Below are 13447 nucleotides of genomic sequence, written 5' to 3'. Positions count from 1 at the left end.
TAGTTTTGTTTATCGAAGCCTTGCCTTGTGGCATAGAATGGGGTGGTCTTTTACCTTAATGTAAGTCATGGAGTCTATTTTCTTCAAGAAACCGGAGCAAGCTCCGGCTCTTAATGTTGTCCATTAGTCACAAGTGTAGATCTCCTTCTCTTGTAGCCAACGGTCAAACTTTTCGTCTTATTCTTGACGAATGCATTCCTGGGCATGCACATAAAAGGAGGTTAAGATACACTTCGGCGGCTCGCCAAGGATGCTGAAGGCATGGGATCGGCACTGGATCTTCTTGAGAGCCCCATCGGCCAGTTACCGACGAGGTAACGGCCAGCCCAACCTGAATCCTTGTAAGGGACACCTCCTCCATTCATTCTCGTTAGGTTAGGTTATGAGGGAGGAGGAAAGTGTGCGGGTAATTCGGGCGCATGCACGTTTCATTAGAGCGGAGGCCAAGATTCGAAGAGCTGAACGGAAATCATATGGGAGGATTGTGGGTGAGGCACTCGTCTTAGGGGCTTGGTGTGTAAGGGTTATTGATCATTGTTATTTAGCGTCTTCTATCCCATGTATCTGAACACGTTTTGTTATTTTCTTATTTAGAGCATGTATCTCCTGAGTAATGCGTAGGGTTTTTGTAACACTCTTGAGTTGTTTTAACAGCCGCTAGAGATTCGGTATAAATGTGAGCTTGGCTTATAGACGGTATGAAATTATAGCCTACATCGCATCGCGAATAGCATACAACTACATTACATCTGATTCTGTGTGGTCCATTGCGTACTCCCTATGTGTGAACAACACTGCTTTTGTGGGGCTGGTAGTTGCCGTTCTTCCACCACTTTGAATGACTGGTGCGTCTGCATAAGCTATACATATCCCGGGGCGTATATCAATCACTGGACGTGTTGTTAGCTGTGCTTTATGATGGAGCTGAGCATTTTCGTAGTTGTCATTGTTCTGAAAACCCAGGGAGGTGGTCTATTATTTTCGCCGCCTATGCTGTCACCTCATTGTATACGGCTGCAACAGGCTCAATATACTCTCTTTTTAAATTTCTTGTTTCTTCTCTAAGTTGAATGATTTCTGTCAGAGTGTTCAACTGTGCATATTCCTGAAGTGTATAGATGGGAGTAAGTTTGGCAAACCTGTGAAGGTGTGCATAACATTTCTGTTAATTGTTTCTAGCTCGCCTACTGTCATTTTTTAAGTCTATGAAAGTGAGCTCGGTACACTATCCTAGGTTGAAGTACGGAACGTACAAGGCATCTAGCTACATCTGTTCTGGCCCCTTATCCTTTAAACGGGATTTTAGCTCAAATGTACCGGAGTCGCTGCTTCTGTTTTGTATAATGGGGCTATTCAGTTGCTTTTGCACGGTTTATATATGTCCAGCCCAAAGACTCCCAATTCGTCCACTTTCTGTAATGTGTGGTTATCAATCTTCAAAGTGAAGTTATCTTGCAATTCTTTCTTCCGTTCTTGTTTCGCACATTAATTGAAATGGACTGTTTAGGCGACATTTCCAGACCAGCTTCTTTATGTACCCGTTCAAAGTGTTTAAAGTATCTTGTAAATTAAGGTTCTGCGTTTGTAGATGAATATGAGTTGACGATATTGTGACGTAATCAGAATAAATCATGAACTATATTTGGTATTTCACCTAGTTTCCATGCCAATGGTATGAAATATATATTAAACAGTTTAGAGGCTAAAAGTGAACTTTGAGGTACCCCTCGATTTGATGCGCAATCAGTTGTCAAGGGCTTTCCGGAACAGGTTAAGCACAGCACCAGCATAGGCTAAATTGCTAGAACTAATGTAGGGACAGGAGGACTATAGAAAAAATAGGAAAGTAATAAATCAATATAAGGCAGGCCTGCAAAGTTGGCTATAATGATCAGAAAAACATTCAAGACGGAACCAAAGAATTGAAAAGAAACATGTTTCGAAAAACTTATTGAGTTTATGCTATCAGAACGGGGTACCCGTGCTGTAAATAAACTTTACAATTATAACCGTATGTGATTGTTTAACTGAATAAATATGGCGCAGAGGGAATCAATTTAGGGGATTCTAATGTTTCTTTTGTTATATTCCTGTTGGTCCAAATGTTGCAAATTTATCGATCAGAAAGGCCTCCCTGTAATTCCCGGTTCTAAGTAATTAAAGCCAACAGAGAAGAAAAATTCTCATAAATCTTTCATAATATTTCATAAGGATGTATAAGCGTCTGTTCTTTTAATTCCAAAAGCGAATCGTTTCTTACCCCATGTATTCCGCACTGCGATGTTCTATTCAGCTCTCCTGAATGTCTTTCCCTCGCGGTAGTGAAGGTGGCGCAGTGTATCAACTTTTTGAAGTGTCGTTTCCTGCTCTCGATAGGAACGAGTTAATTTAATGCGACAGCTTAAGACCCCGTAGAACAGAGAACACTGCGTTGTCGGTGTCGAATTGGTGAGCGAGGCATTCACTAATCTGCACAGTAGCTTCATCACACATAAAGCGACTGATTCAAAAGAGATTAAAATAAGTTAAAATTGATGTTGAGGAGATCGTAAGATGACATAAGTATTATATGAACATTCTCTAATGTGAAGTAAATGACTTTTGCTGAAAATTAGGTGTGGCATTCAGTTGGCACTCGTATACCTTTCCTTAGGTTGCGAAGGCACGCTGCCACTAGATTAGCGAAGCAAATTCGTGCAGAGTCGTTAAAGTAGAGATTTGTATGTGTGTCATACGATCTGTAACACTGTTGTAATTGGAAAGGAGTGTCCGTATTTTCGTAGACAAGGGGAACTGTTGACAACACCCATAACGGTTTTGCGTCTTGTCCTTAACGATTGTACTGGAATGTCCCCTTTTGTTTTTCAGGTTCAAAAGCCTGCTTCCGATAGGCGCCGTGTTTGGCGCCGGCGTGTCCGCCATATATTGTCAGGCCATGGGTCGCCGTTTCACACACCTTCTGGCCGCCATGCTGCACATCGTCGGCTACGTGGCCATCTACATTGCTGGCTCGGCTGAATTCCTTTGTTTTGGCCGCTTCCTGACGGGCCTTTCCACCGGAATATTTTCGCTCTGTGTGCCTGCATACATCACCGAGATCGTGGAACCCTGGCGCCGCGGAACTACGGTATGGTACTCACCACGAGCACTCCGGGCTTTTCTGCTGATTACATCAGCAATGGCACCTCGTTATGTGGGGGTGACATGCCTTTGTTTCCAAACATAGCGATCTCTTCCTTTTCAGTAATTGCCCTTCTATCGACAATAGCGATACTAAGTCAGGTTTGACAAGCGCAGTATTCGCCATTGTGTTTCTTAGGCTTCGAATGCAGAGTGCAACCAAAATACAATAAGAGATTTCTGGTGCCTGAGGTAATAAAAATTCAGAACAATTACAATTCATTGATGAATCTGTGTATTTACCCAATACTGACACCTTCATAGGATGCATTTAGCACCCTCAGATGTCTTGAGCCCTTGAAAAGCTTGAAAATGTTTGAAAATGTTTGAAACGAGATGTCGGAAGGCTTCCGTCCTCAATATTGTACTTTTTGCTACCTCAACTGCCTGCAACGTAGAGCTAAAAACACAAACTTGTATTTTCTTGAATATCTGCAGAAGTAATGTTTTATGACCACACCGACGTACTAGAAACATGCAAGGTATGTTGCATTCAGAGCAGAGTTAACAAAGCGCTTGCCCAGATTTCCTAATTCGAATTATTGTGGAATTTTTTATTTGCATTTTGCAAATACCTTGTCAAAGTTGAGCCTTTGACGGCAATGCTTATATCATGACCCTATTCCTTCCAAGTATTTAATATCTTTGCCAGAGCTGGTAACTCATATCTCAAGCGCAGTCAGCAGGCCCCCATACTTCATTTCACTACCGCACACGCCAGGCAACCGACAACGATCGCATGCACATTGTACTGGCCGCAGTAGTGCTTTTCGCCTCAAAACCATGTTTTAAAAAATAGAATAAACAAAGAAGGCTTCTCAAAACCTCTCTTTGGCAGGTATCCGCAATTTCAATTTATTCATTTGTTCGAGTCGTCTAACAAAAAAGCATCTGGTCATTTTTAACGACGCTACACTCTGTCATGTGAAGGCATGACGCACACGAATAATATATTACTTCGAAGGATATCTCAAACAACGTATCCTGAAAGACTATAGACGCTTCGCATGCTGCCTCATTGCTTGAAACCGATCAAAAGGGTGGAGCGTCCGGTGTGGCGTGATTTGGCTCGACTACTCCGTATAGACCTAATTAATCGTTCTGTACACTGTGCTGCTGCGAGCGTGTAACACGACGTTTGTGACAAGCCTTGCTGTTTACATTCCGTTCAGCACATTCTACGGAGGCTGTTTTGTCGATATCCTTCCGCAGGGTGGCGCTCTACAGCTCAGCATTACAGTGGGCATATTGTACTGTTTCTTCCTGGGACGCATCCTCGACTGGAGCCTGCTGGCCTTGGCTGCCCTGTTGGGGCCGGTCTTTGTTCTGGTGGCCTGCCATGCCTCCGTGGAGTCTCCCCGCTGGCTGATACCCAAGGGCCGCAAGCTGGAGGCTGCTCACGCGATGCGAAAGCTGCGAGGACCAACGTTTAGGGTGCTTGAAATTGTTTTAGATACGCCCGCACTGCTTATGGCACTTGAGTTTACGGGCAGCATACCAGTAGCTAATAACCTATGTGATAAGTTGAACATGATAGCGCTGTCTTTTGAGAAGTAATAATTTCTCTGCAGTTAATTTGTTACTGCTTTGGTGCTACTATAGCTGCAGGAGTTAACGCGAATATTCTTGAAAAATACGTACGTTTCCACTTCGCAGTATTAGTATGTAGAACAATTATGGAACACGTAACCTCTGCCTATCAGGTAGTGGCTTCCGTCTCCAGGCTCCGCTTGCGGATTCTTGTTCCCGTACGTGGCATTTGCTGCACAACTCAGTAGTAATCCCTTAATTTATGCCTTATGTGCGTTAGTTTACACATACTCATTACAGCTCAGCTACCAGCTATCGCATTATGTGCGAGACAATGCAGCATAGACATAAAGCTGCGCTTTATACATGAACGTTGTCGCTTACTCGGTAATTTCATGTAATCTCGAGTCGTCACGAAGTCCTCTGTAAATCAGTGCAAGGAAATATCGTCTGCCAATTATCACCCCTCAGAGTCTTGCGCGTGACGTTTAGATCACAGCGCTGAAAGAGGCGATGCCAGCACAGCATGTTCTGTATAAATGGGGCACTAAGGGGACGGAGTTCTGCCTGATGAAATCTGAAACCGGAACCAGAGCCCGCATCTTCACCAAGATGTTCCGTGAAAGTCAGGATAGTCGCAACTGGCACAGCAGCAAACACGCAAAAAGTCCCCAGTTCCTCATTGTAGTCTCTGTCTGCCTCCTGTGCTAGGCCAGAGAGGAATACTTTTTCTTATTCCCCGCGTGGCGAAATGTCTGCAACAACTTTTAGGGCAGCCTTTCGTAGCTAAGCGTCACCACATGTAAAGTAATAAGCCACGTGGAAGCCGCTTTAAGTAAAACCAATGACTGCAAATTTGAGACATGATAACATTACTTTCCAACAATCTTAAAAGCGTTTTGCGCAACACTGCAATAATATTGCATCTCTTTTTTTGCGACGCGAAAATATGCTCAAACAAAATATGCTTATGCTCAAAGACAATATGAGTATATATTAGTGACCGCGGCTTCTGTGGGAGAGGGAAAATTTGTCCTCAGCAATGGTAAATTCTCTACGCGCCAATGCCACTGCCGTACTGGGCACCTCCCGGTAAGGCGCACGTAGAGCCAAGAGAAGTGGCAGCAACTGCATATCCGTTATTTCCGCTTCTTTGTCGCTTCAATACGGACAATCCTGTCTTCCATGCCAGTGTGAGTTTGAAAGTCAATTCTTTTGCGCAGCCGGAGGACGGAGAGTTCCTGGACATTGAAGAAGTCTACGCATGTGATCCTACGCCCCGCTTGCACGTGCTCCTAGCTCTGCTCGTGCACTTCCTGCAGCAGTTCTCCGGGATCAACATGGTCATCTTCTATGCGCCATCCTTGATGGCCGACTCGGGCGTCGTCATAGGCTTCGGCAATTCCTATATCTTCATCGCCGCACTGCAGGTGACTTGATTTGTTTACTTCTCCACGATGTTAGCGAGTGAGTTTACACGCTTAGAGAGTATTGTTCTATATCATGGTGCAAGAAAGAGGTCTTGCACCGTGTTCTATATATAGCACCTCTTTTTGTAGCATACAAGTTTTCCCGCCGCGGGTTCACTAGAGGTGTGTTGTGCCAAGCGTATCTGCTTGGAAAGCGTTTCGCCGGAAATGTCGATAGCCAATGTGGTGGCTGTGAGGCCAGCCGCAGTTGGACGCAGTTGGCCCCGGCAGGCTCAGGCAAACCGCTTCAGTATCGGGTCGCGGTGGAAGTTAAATTTGCGTCGTGCTTGGCCTTCACCAGTCCTAACGCATAAGCATTACAGTATTCATTTCAAGTAGCGCCTGAGCTGTACTGATAGGACAGCCGTGTGAGTAGGGCCAGCGGATGCGCTTAGCTCAGGTCTTTGTAACGGATGGAGCTGTAAGAACAGAGATAATCCTTAGACCGGAAGCCAGAAACGCTCTTATTTTGACAACATCTGTATATATTCGAGCCTAACGGAATAAAATTGCTAATCGAATCTCTAAAACTGTCATCATCAGCCGGAGTCGATAACATCAACGCTGAAGTACTTCACAACACTAAAGATACTGTCGCTATCATTCTTTTCCACATTTTCCAGCAATCACTCGAACACAATGCCATACCTTATGACTGGAAAGTGGGAAAAATTATTCCAGTGCATAAAAAAGGCTCACCATCGTCCCCTAAAAATTATCGCTCTATTTCTTTAACCAGTGTTCCCTCCAAGCTAATAGAGCATGTACTTCACTCACACATAATGAAATTCCTGCAGTCTGTCAACTTCTTCCATCCCAGTCAGCACGGATTTTTAAAAACCTATCCATGCTCTACCCAACAAGCATTATTCACTAACGACATCAGCTCTAGCTTGGACACTAACACACCAATGGATGCGCTGTTTTTAGATTTTGAAAAAGCTCTTGACAAAGTTACCCACCGAATACTACTCCATAAGCTTTCACGACTAAACCTAAACCCACTAGTTCTTGAATGGCTGCAAAATTTTTTGACTAATCGCCAACAGTTCGTATGGGCCAATAACCGCGCATCTTCCTTGTCCCCAGTCACTTCTGGCATACCGCAAGGTACCGTTTTAGGACCCTTACTATTTTTATTATACATTAATGATCTTCCTAATAACCTGTCTTCTACCATTTGTTTGTTCGCCGACGACTGCGTCATTTACAGAAAAATAATAAACAGCATGGACTCATTTAAACTTCAATGTGATTTGAAACTTGTTGAAACATGGTGCACTAATTGGTTACTGAAGCTAAACGTAAACAAAACCACTCTAGTCTCATTTCATCGTCGTGCATCATATCACACCGTAAACTATACTTTATGCGCTGAGAATAATATTGCATGCGACTACAAATAAATACCTCTTACCTGGACATCTCATATAAATAACATCACTAACGAAGCCAACCGTGTTCTAGGTTATCTTAGGCGAACTTGCTCCCCCTCACGTAAAACTGTCCGCTTATTTAACCTTAGTCCGCCCCAAACTAGAATATGTTTGCTCGATTTGGGACCCACACCAATCTAACCTTACAAAAACACTCGAATCCGTCCAAAACAGAGCGGTAAGATTTGCCTTTTCTGATTATTCGTATCACACAAGTGTTTCATCACTAAAAGACAAAGCTAACCGTCAAACTTAGAATCCCGCCGTAAAACCACCAGGCTCTGTCTTTTCCACAAATTTTATCACTCACCCCTACGGAATGCCGTTATCACCCGTGCGCATCGCCACTCAGCCCGGATCAACCATCAACAAGCCGTCCAACCTCCTCATGCATCTACGTCATCTCATCTGAAGTCATGTTTTGTCTTGACAGCAAAAGATTGGAACTGTTTGCCTGCCGAAGCTGTGACTCATCTCGACAACGCGCGCTTCAAATCATTCATTGAAAATATAACTTGATGTAAGCCCACCCCTCAAGTAATGCCTCTCGTAGGCCTTTGAGGTACTAATAAATAAATAAATAATAAATAAATAAATAAATAAATAAATAAATCTATAAGGCTAATAGCACCCTCTACATCTCCCTTTAAACATTTCACTGTATATACATAGTAACACTCACGACCGCATATAACTTCACACTCCAACTTGACATGTTTGGTTTGAGAGAAGGATTGATACGTCGGCTGCATCGTGTAGCACGCATTGGTGATGAAGAAGAGGAGAGCATCTATGACGATTCCTGATCAACGGTTTTGAGACCCGGTTTGTTGTGACCCGGGTTCAGGCACTGTGTAGCTTTGTCGAACGTGTCGAAAAAAGGCAACTGACAACTGCGCTCGTCCAAGTAGCAGACATGTTTTAGCACCAAGATTTAGTAGCGGTTAAGTTAGTGTCCGATGTCGTCTTTGGTGATATCATTGCTCGAGAAGACAGGGTTTAGCCGCCGAAGTCAGTTCCACACAAGAAATAAAAGTATCATCGGCAAATGCATCACATGTATCCTGTTCCGAACTAATACCATTTTAGGAGTTTTCCACCACACATGGGCGTGGTCGGGTTGCAGGACTGATTGTCCTTGAACGAGTTGTAATATCTCTTACCAAAACATTTTCCCCGCTCCAAGAACTATCAGGCATTTGACTACATGTCTTCTGTCAAAATTTTACCGATATGGGGTGATCGGCAATTATCGCCCTGAATAGCAAACGCGGAGCGTTCGGTCACAGCGCGCACTATCTGGCGAGGTAAAATAGGCGGGTCATCAAGACCGTCTGTTCGATGTATTCAAACAGGCTCACATGAGTGCGCGCGTCTGCGAGCGAACACATGTGAGCCTGTGTGAATACATCGAACAGGCGGGCTTGGTGACCCTCCCATTACACCTCTACAGATAGTGCGCGCTTTGACCGAACGCTCCACGTGTGCTATTCCGAACGATAATGATCGCCCCACATCGGCCGTCAGTGTTTTGTACAGTGTGCACGCGCGTACGTCGTAAACACTTACATGGACGCAGAGCTACTACGGAGGCCCGCCCGATGGACCTAGCGCTCCGTGGCCAAAGACATTTGCGGCTGGGCCTCAAGCAGAATACTGTATATTGTGTCACAATGTATATATTTCTTTTCATTTTTACCTACCCTGTCCTTTCTCCCTTTCGCTCACCTCTTTGATTTCCTCTACCCCTTCCTCGCTATCCGTTTATTTCCGTCGCCCCTCAGTTCAGGTGCTTCAGATATCAGATAGCAGATACCGGGGCTGGAAAACATTTTTTTTCCCTTTTGTATACAGCTGATCGTGCATTAGAAAGCGATAGATGACGGGCATTTCAGGCAGAACTGGCAGTTTCCGACTGGCAACCTTGTCTGGTACCAATCAACTGCGATAATCTGGTAGTCCCAGAAATCCGAAGACTTGCTGAATACCTCTGTAATAGTGCGGACCATTGACTAAACCTTGCCATATCATCATCATCATCAAATCAGCCTGACTATACCCACTTCATAGCGAAGGCCTCTCCCATATTTCTCCAATTAACCCGGTTCTGTGCTAGCTGCATCCATTTGACCCCTGCGAACTTCTTAACCTCATCCGCCCAGCTAACTTTCTGCCGCCCCCTGCTACGCTTTCCTTCCCTTGGAATCCAGTTTGTCACCTTGCCATATAATCTCGAACAGTTTGTCTTGACCTTGACCTTTTAAGTTTAAAACCATACCCACCAGGAAAAGGGAAAATCAGCTTTAAAACAAATTGATCACTAATGTCAACTTTAATAGATGTGGAATGAAAAACCAAGCACAGATACCTCGCCTTCACTCTTTTCAGCACAAATTGTCTTGACCTTGACCTTTTAGGTTTAAAACTATGTCTATCAGGAAAAGGGAAATGTAGCTTTGAAAAAAAAATTGATGACTAATGTCGATTTTATAAGATGTGTATTGCAAAACCAAGCGCAGATACCTCGCCTTCACTCTTTTCAGCACAATACTATTCACGATACAACACGACTCTATATTGCTTTCGGCATTGGCGCAGTTCTGTTTGAAAAAAAAAATGACGACGATTACGGTACTTTCTAATGCGAAATTTGAGCGCAGCTCGTTAGCTCTTTCAGCTTTTCTATAGATTTAGGCAACTAATTCGAGCAAGACATATATGTACAATTACATACAACTGGTTACGAGGGACAATGGCGACGGCGACGACGACGCGAAACCCAGGAACCGGCGCCAAAGAGCTTAATGCTGGAACGATGCCATTCGAGACATATTTTGAAAAGCGAAGTTTTTTTTTTTTTACCGTGGCGAACTAGGTGTATATAAGCAAGCTACATCAAAATATGATGCTTTTCTATGTGAGTGTGTGCATTCTCGGTTACTGCACATGTTACCCTACAGTTCGGTGTGGGCGCTCGCATTATTCATGAATTATCTTTGCAGTGTGCACCATTTGTGGTCGCGTCTTCCACTTGAGCTGTGAAGCGTGCCTTTCGTAATTGTTTCACACGAATGTAAAGGCGAAGTGTTGGTCACTTGTTTCTGTGGACACCTGAATCGCGCCGGAAGGGGAGGAAGGAAGGTGAGAGTGAAAATCCACTTGAGCTGTGAAGCGTGCCTTTCATAATTGGTTCACATGAATGGAAAGGCGCAGTATCTGTCACACTTGTTTCTGTGGACACCTGAATCGCGCCGTAAGGGGAGGAAGGAAGGTGAGAGTGAAAGTCCACTTGAGCTGTGAAGCGTGTCTTTCATAATTGGTTCACATGAATGGAAAGGCGCAGTATCTGTCTCACTCGTTTTCTGTGGACACAGCAACCGCGCCGTAAGGGAAGGAAGGAAGGTGGGAGTGAAAGTGGAGCTGGTTACGAGGGACAACGCCGATGCCGCCGCGAAACCCAGGAACGGGCGCCAAAGAGCTGCGCTCTAAAACAGATCACTGGAATTTACGTTTTGTAGCATGTACACTTTGTTGCTCGTAAGAGACTGGAAATCTCTATAGTCAGACCGCTGAAGTAAACTGCCCATGCCTTGATGAGCTCTTTCCTCGAGTCTTTCATTTTGCAAACTGGTCATCGGGCTTGGGAGCTCTTACGAAGAATCCCATAATTAACAAGATCCCTATTAAACTAAGATATCAGTTCGGGGTTGTGTGTATATATATATAACAATAGCAAGAAATGTATGCGTTCGAGGAATTGTTACAGTTAAAATTTCGGCCATTACTGAAACTGTTCTCATCATTCTTGATGCTTGAAGCAGACAATATGATTAAGATTGGAATTCCTTACCTCAATACTGTACTGAAGGTTGGCCGCCGAAGGACATCTTCCAAAATTATTGGAGTATAGTCAATGGTCGATCTATTGTAGAGGTGTAGGACGACGGAACTAATGGTGGGGAAAAAAGAAATACGTTTTCTATTCATCTAAATATGGTCCTTAGCACATATTTTAGATACAGCGCTATACAAAAAGTTTATTTCAATGTTCAACTGGGGGATTTCCCGGCTAAAAGCTGCCTTGGCAGCTTGATAGTGTCCAGGAAACCCATACAAGCCTCAGCACACGAGTGGTGCAGGAAATTTTCAAATCAGGTATACATGCTGTAGTCAGATCAGTAATAAAAATCCAACATACATGCGCACTCATTAGTAATCTTTACACTAAAGGACAGAAAGATAAAAACAGTTAAAATGCGTGCTAATTTAAGAGAAAAATATCAACTAAGCAAACATTCAACAATCTACAAACGGAGGCATAAAATCGCATTTCAACGGAATATTTGAGCAGCTCGGCTTTTGTGTACACTGCTGTATTTTGATAAATGTTTAGAACATAGGGAAGGTTGTAAGATGACATCTGTAATTTATAATCAGTGCGAAAACGTGTTAGCACGATGCGCGTGCAAAGATGTTGAAGAAGGCCAATACGTTGGCCCTGCTTGGGCCACAGTATTAGGCTGCAGTATTACTAAATACAACCAAATGAAATTCGGCAACGGAGGCCTTTCAAAAATACATGGTTTGTAGTAAACTATATTTATAAATTCAATAATCAACACGGATAATGGTATGTACTTGGAATGCATATTTGGAAGTAGTTGCATATAAAACATTAGCCTTCATTTGAACAAGTTTCTTTTGCAATACTAGGAGCCTATTTATATTTGCCTTAGTCATTGTGGCCCACACTAAACTACAGTAGTTAAGATGAAAGAAAAATAATGCATAATGAACTTGTAGTTTGCACTTCATAGGGAGAGGTGTACGACATCGCGAGAGGGCCCCACAGACAGAATAAAGTTTTTTGCACAGATGTTCAACGTGAGCAATCCAGTTTAAATGAGACGAAAAATATACGCCAGGGGATTTGTGTTCCTCAACAATTTCTATTCGTTGGTTTTCAAACTTGAATACACAGTTTGGTACTATTTGATGGTTTCTTGCGCGAAATCTTACAGCCCTCGACTTTGTAGAAAGTTTCTTTATATATTCACCATTGCCAACCTAGATAATCTATCCAGTAGGTCATTAACTTTCGCTAATATATCATTGAGATTACGGCCCGAAAGAAGTTAAATGCTATCATCGGTGTAAATTACAAAATGAATAGAAGGAGCTATAGTTGCAATGTCATCTATATAGGCAGTAAACAAAAGGGGTCCACGTACGCTCCCTTTCGGGACACCACAGCTAATAGGTAACGGGGATGAAAGTTCATTACCTACAGATACTAATTGGCTTCTAATTTGGAGGTAAGCTTCAAGCAGTCTAAGTAATTTACCATAGATGCCGTACATTTGAAGTTTATTAGCGAAAATCGCATGATTTAAGCAGTCAAATACCTTAGTAAAATCAAGGAAAAGTCAAACCGCCTACAAGTTCTTATTACATTGTTCAAGATAACTTCTTTTTCTGTTAATAAGGCTGTTTCTGTTGATTTTATTGTTCTGGAACCGAATTGCGACTTTGATATTGCCTTATGGTTATCAAAAAACGTTAATCTTGAAGAAAAATACCGGAGCCCTCTCACAACGCCACTGGATAGTGGGATCGAAAAGAAACACAAAAAAACCACTCTATATCCTAACCCTACTGGAAAAAAGAAAAATCAGGAATGTTTTTTGCATGACAGGACATCCCCAAATGTTCCGACCAAACGAAGTTTCGATAGGCAGGGCCTCATCTACATATTCTGGTTTTATTGCTTCATAAGCGTCATTGAAAGTTCTATTATGATCATCATCGTAATCGTCGGCCAAACTATACCCA

At 43.1% G+C, this 13447-nt stretch overlaps 1 protein-coding gene across 1 annotated transcript; it reads left to right on the top strand.

Moving 5' to 3' along the window:
- Positions 1–261: 261 nt before the first annotated feature.
- On the top strand, positions 262–6149 carry LOC146178780 (uncharacterized). The gene is made up of 4 exons (XM_084580032.1): positions 262–314; positions 2869–3127; positions 4393–4614; positions 5934–6149. Exons 1-4 carry the CDS (start codon positions 262–264, stop codon positions 6147–6149), a joined length of 750 nt encoding a protein of 249 aa, XP_084436158.1.
- The last annotated feature ends 7298 nt before the right edge of the window (positions 6150–13447 follow it).

The sequence above is a fragment of the Amblyomma maculatum genome, chromosome 9 (assembly GCF_055883805.1).
Source record: "Amblyomma maculatum isolate TAMU_Amacu chromosome 9, ASM5588380v1, whole genome shotgun sequence".
Taxonomy (NCBI): domain Eukaryota; kingdom Metazoa; phylum Arthropoda; class Arachnida; order Ixodida; family Ixodidae; genus Amblyomma; species Amblyomma maculatum.
Note: the sequence above shows the minus strand (reverse complement) of the source record. Positions and strands in the feature narration are given on the sequence as shown.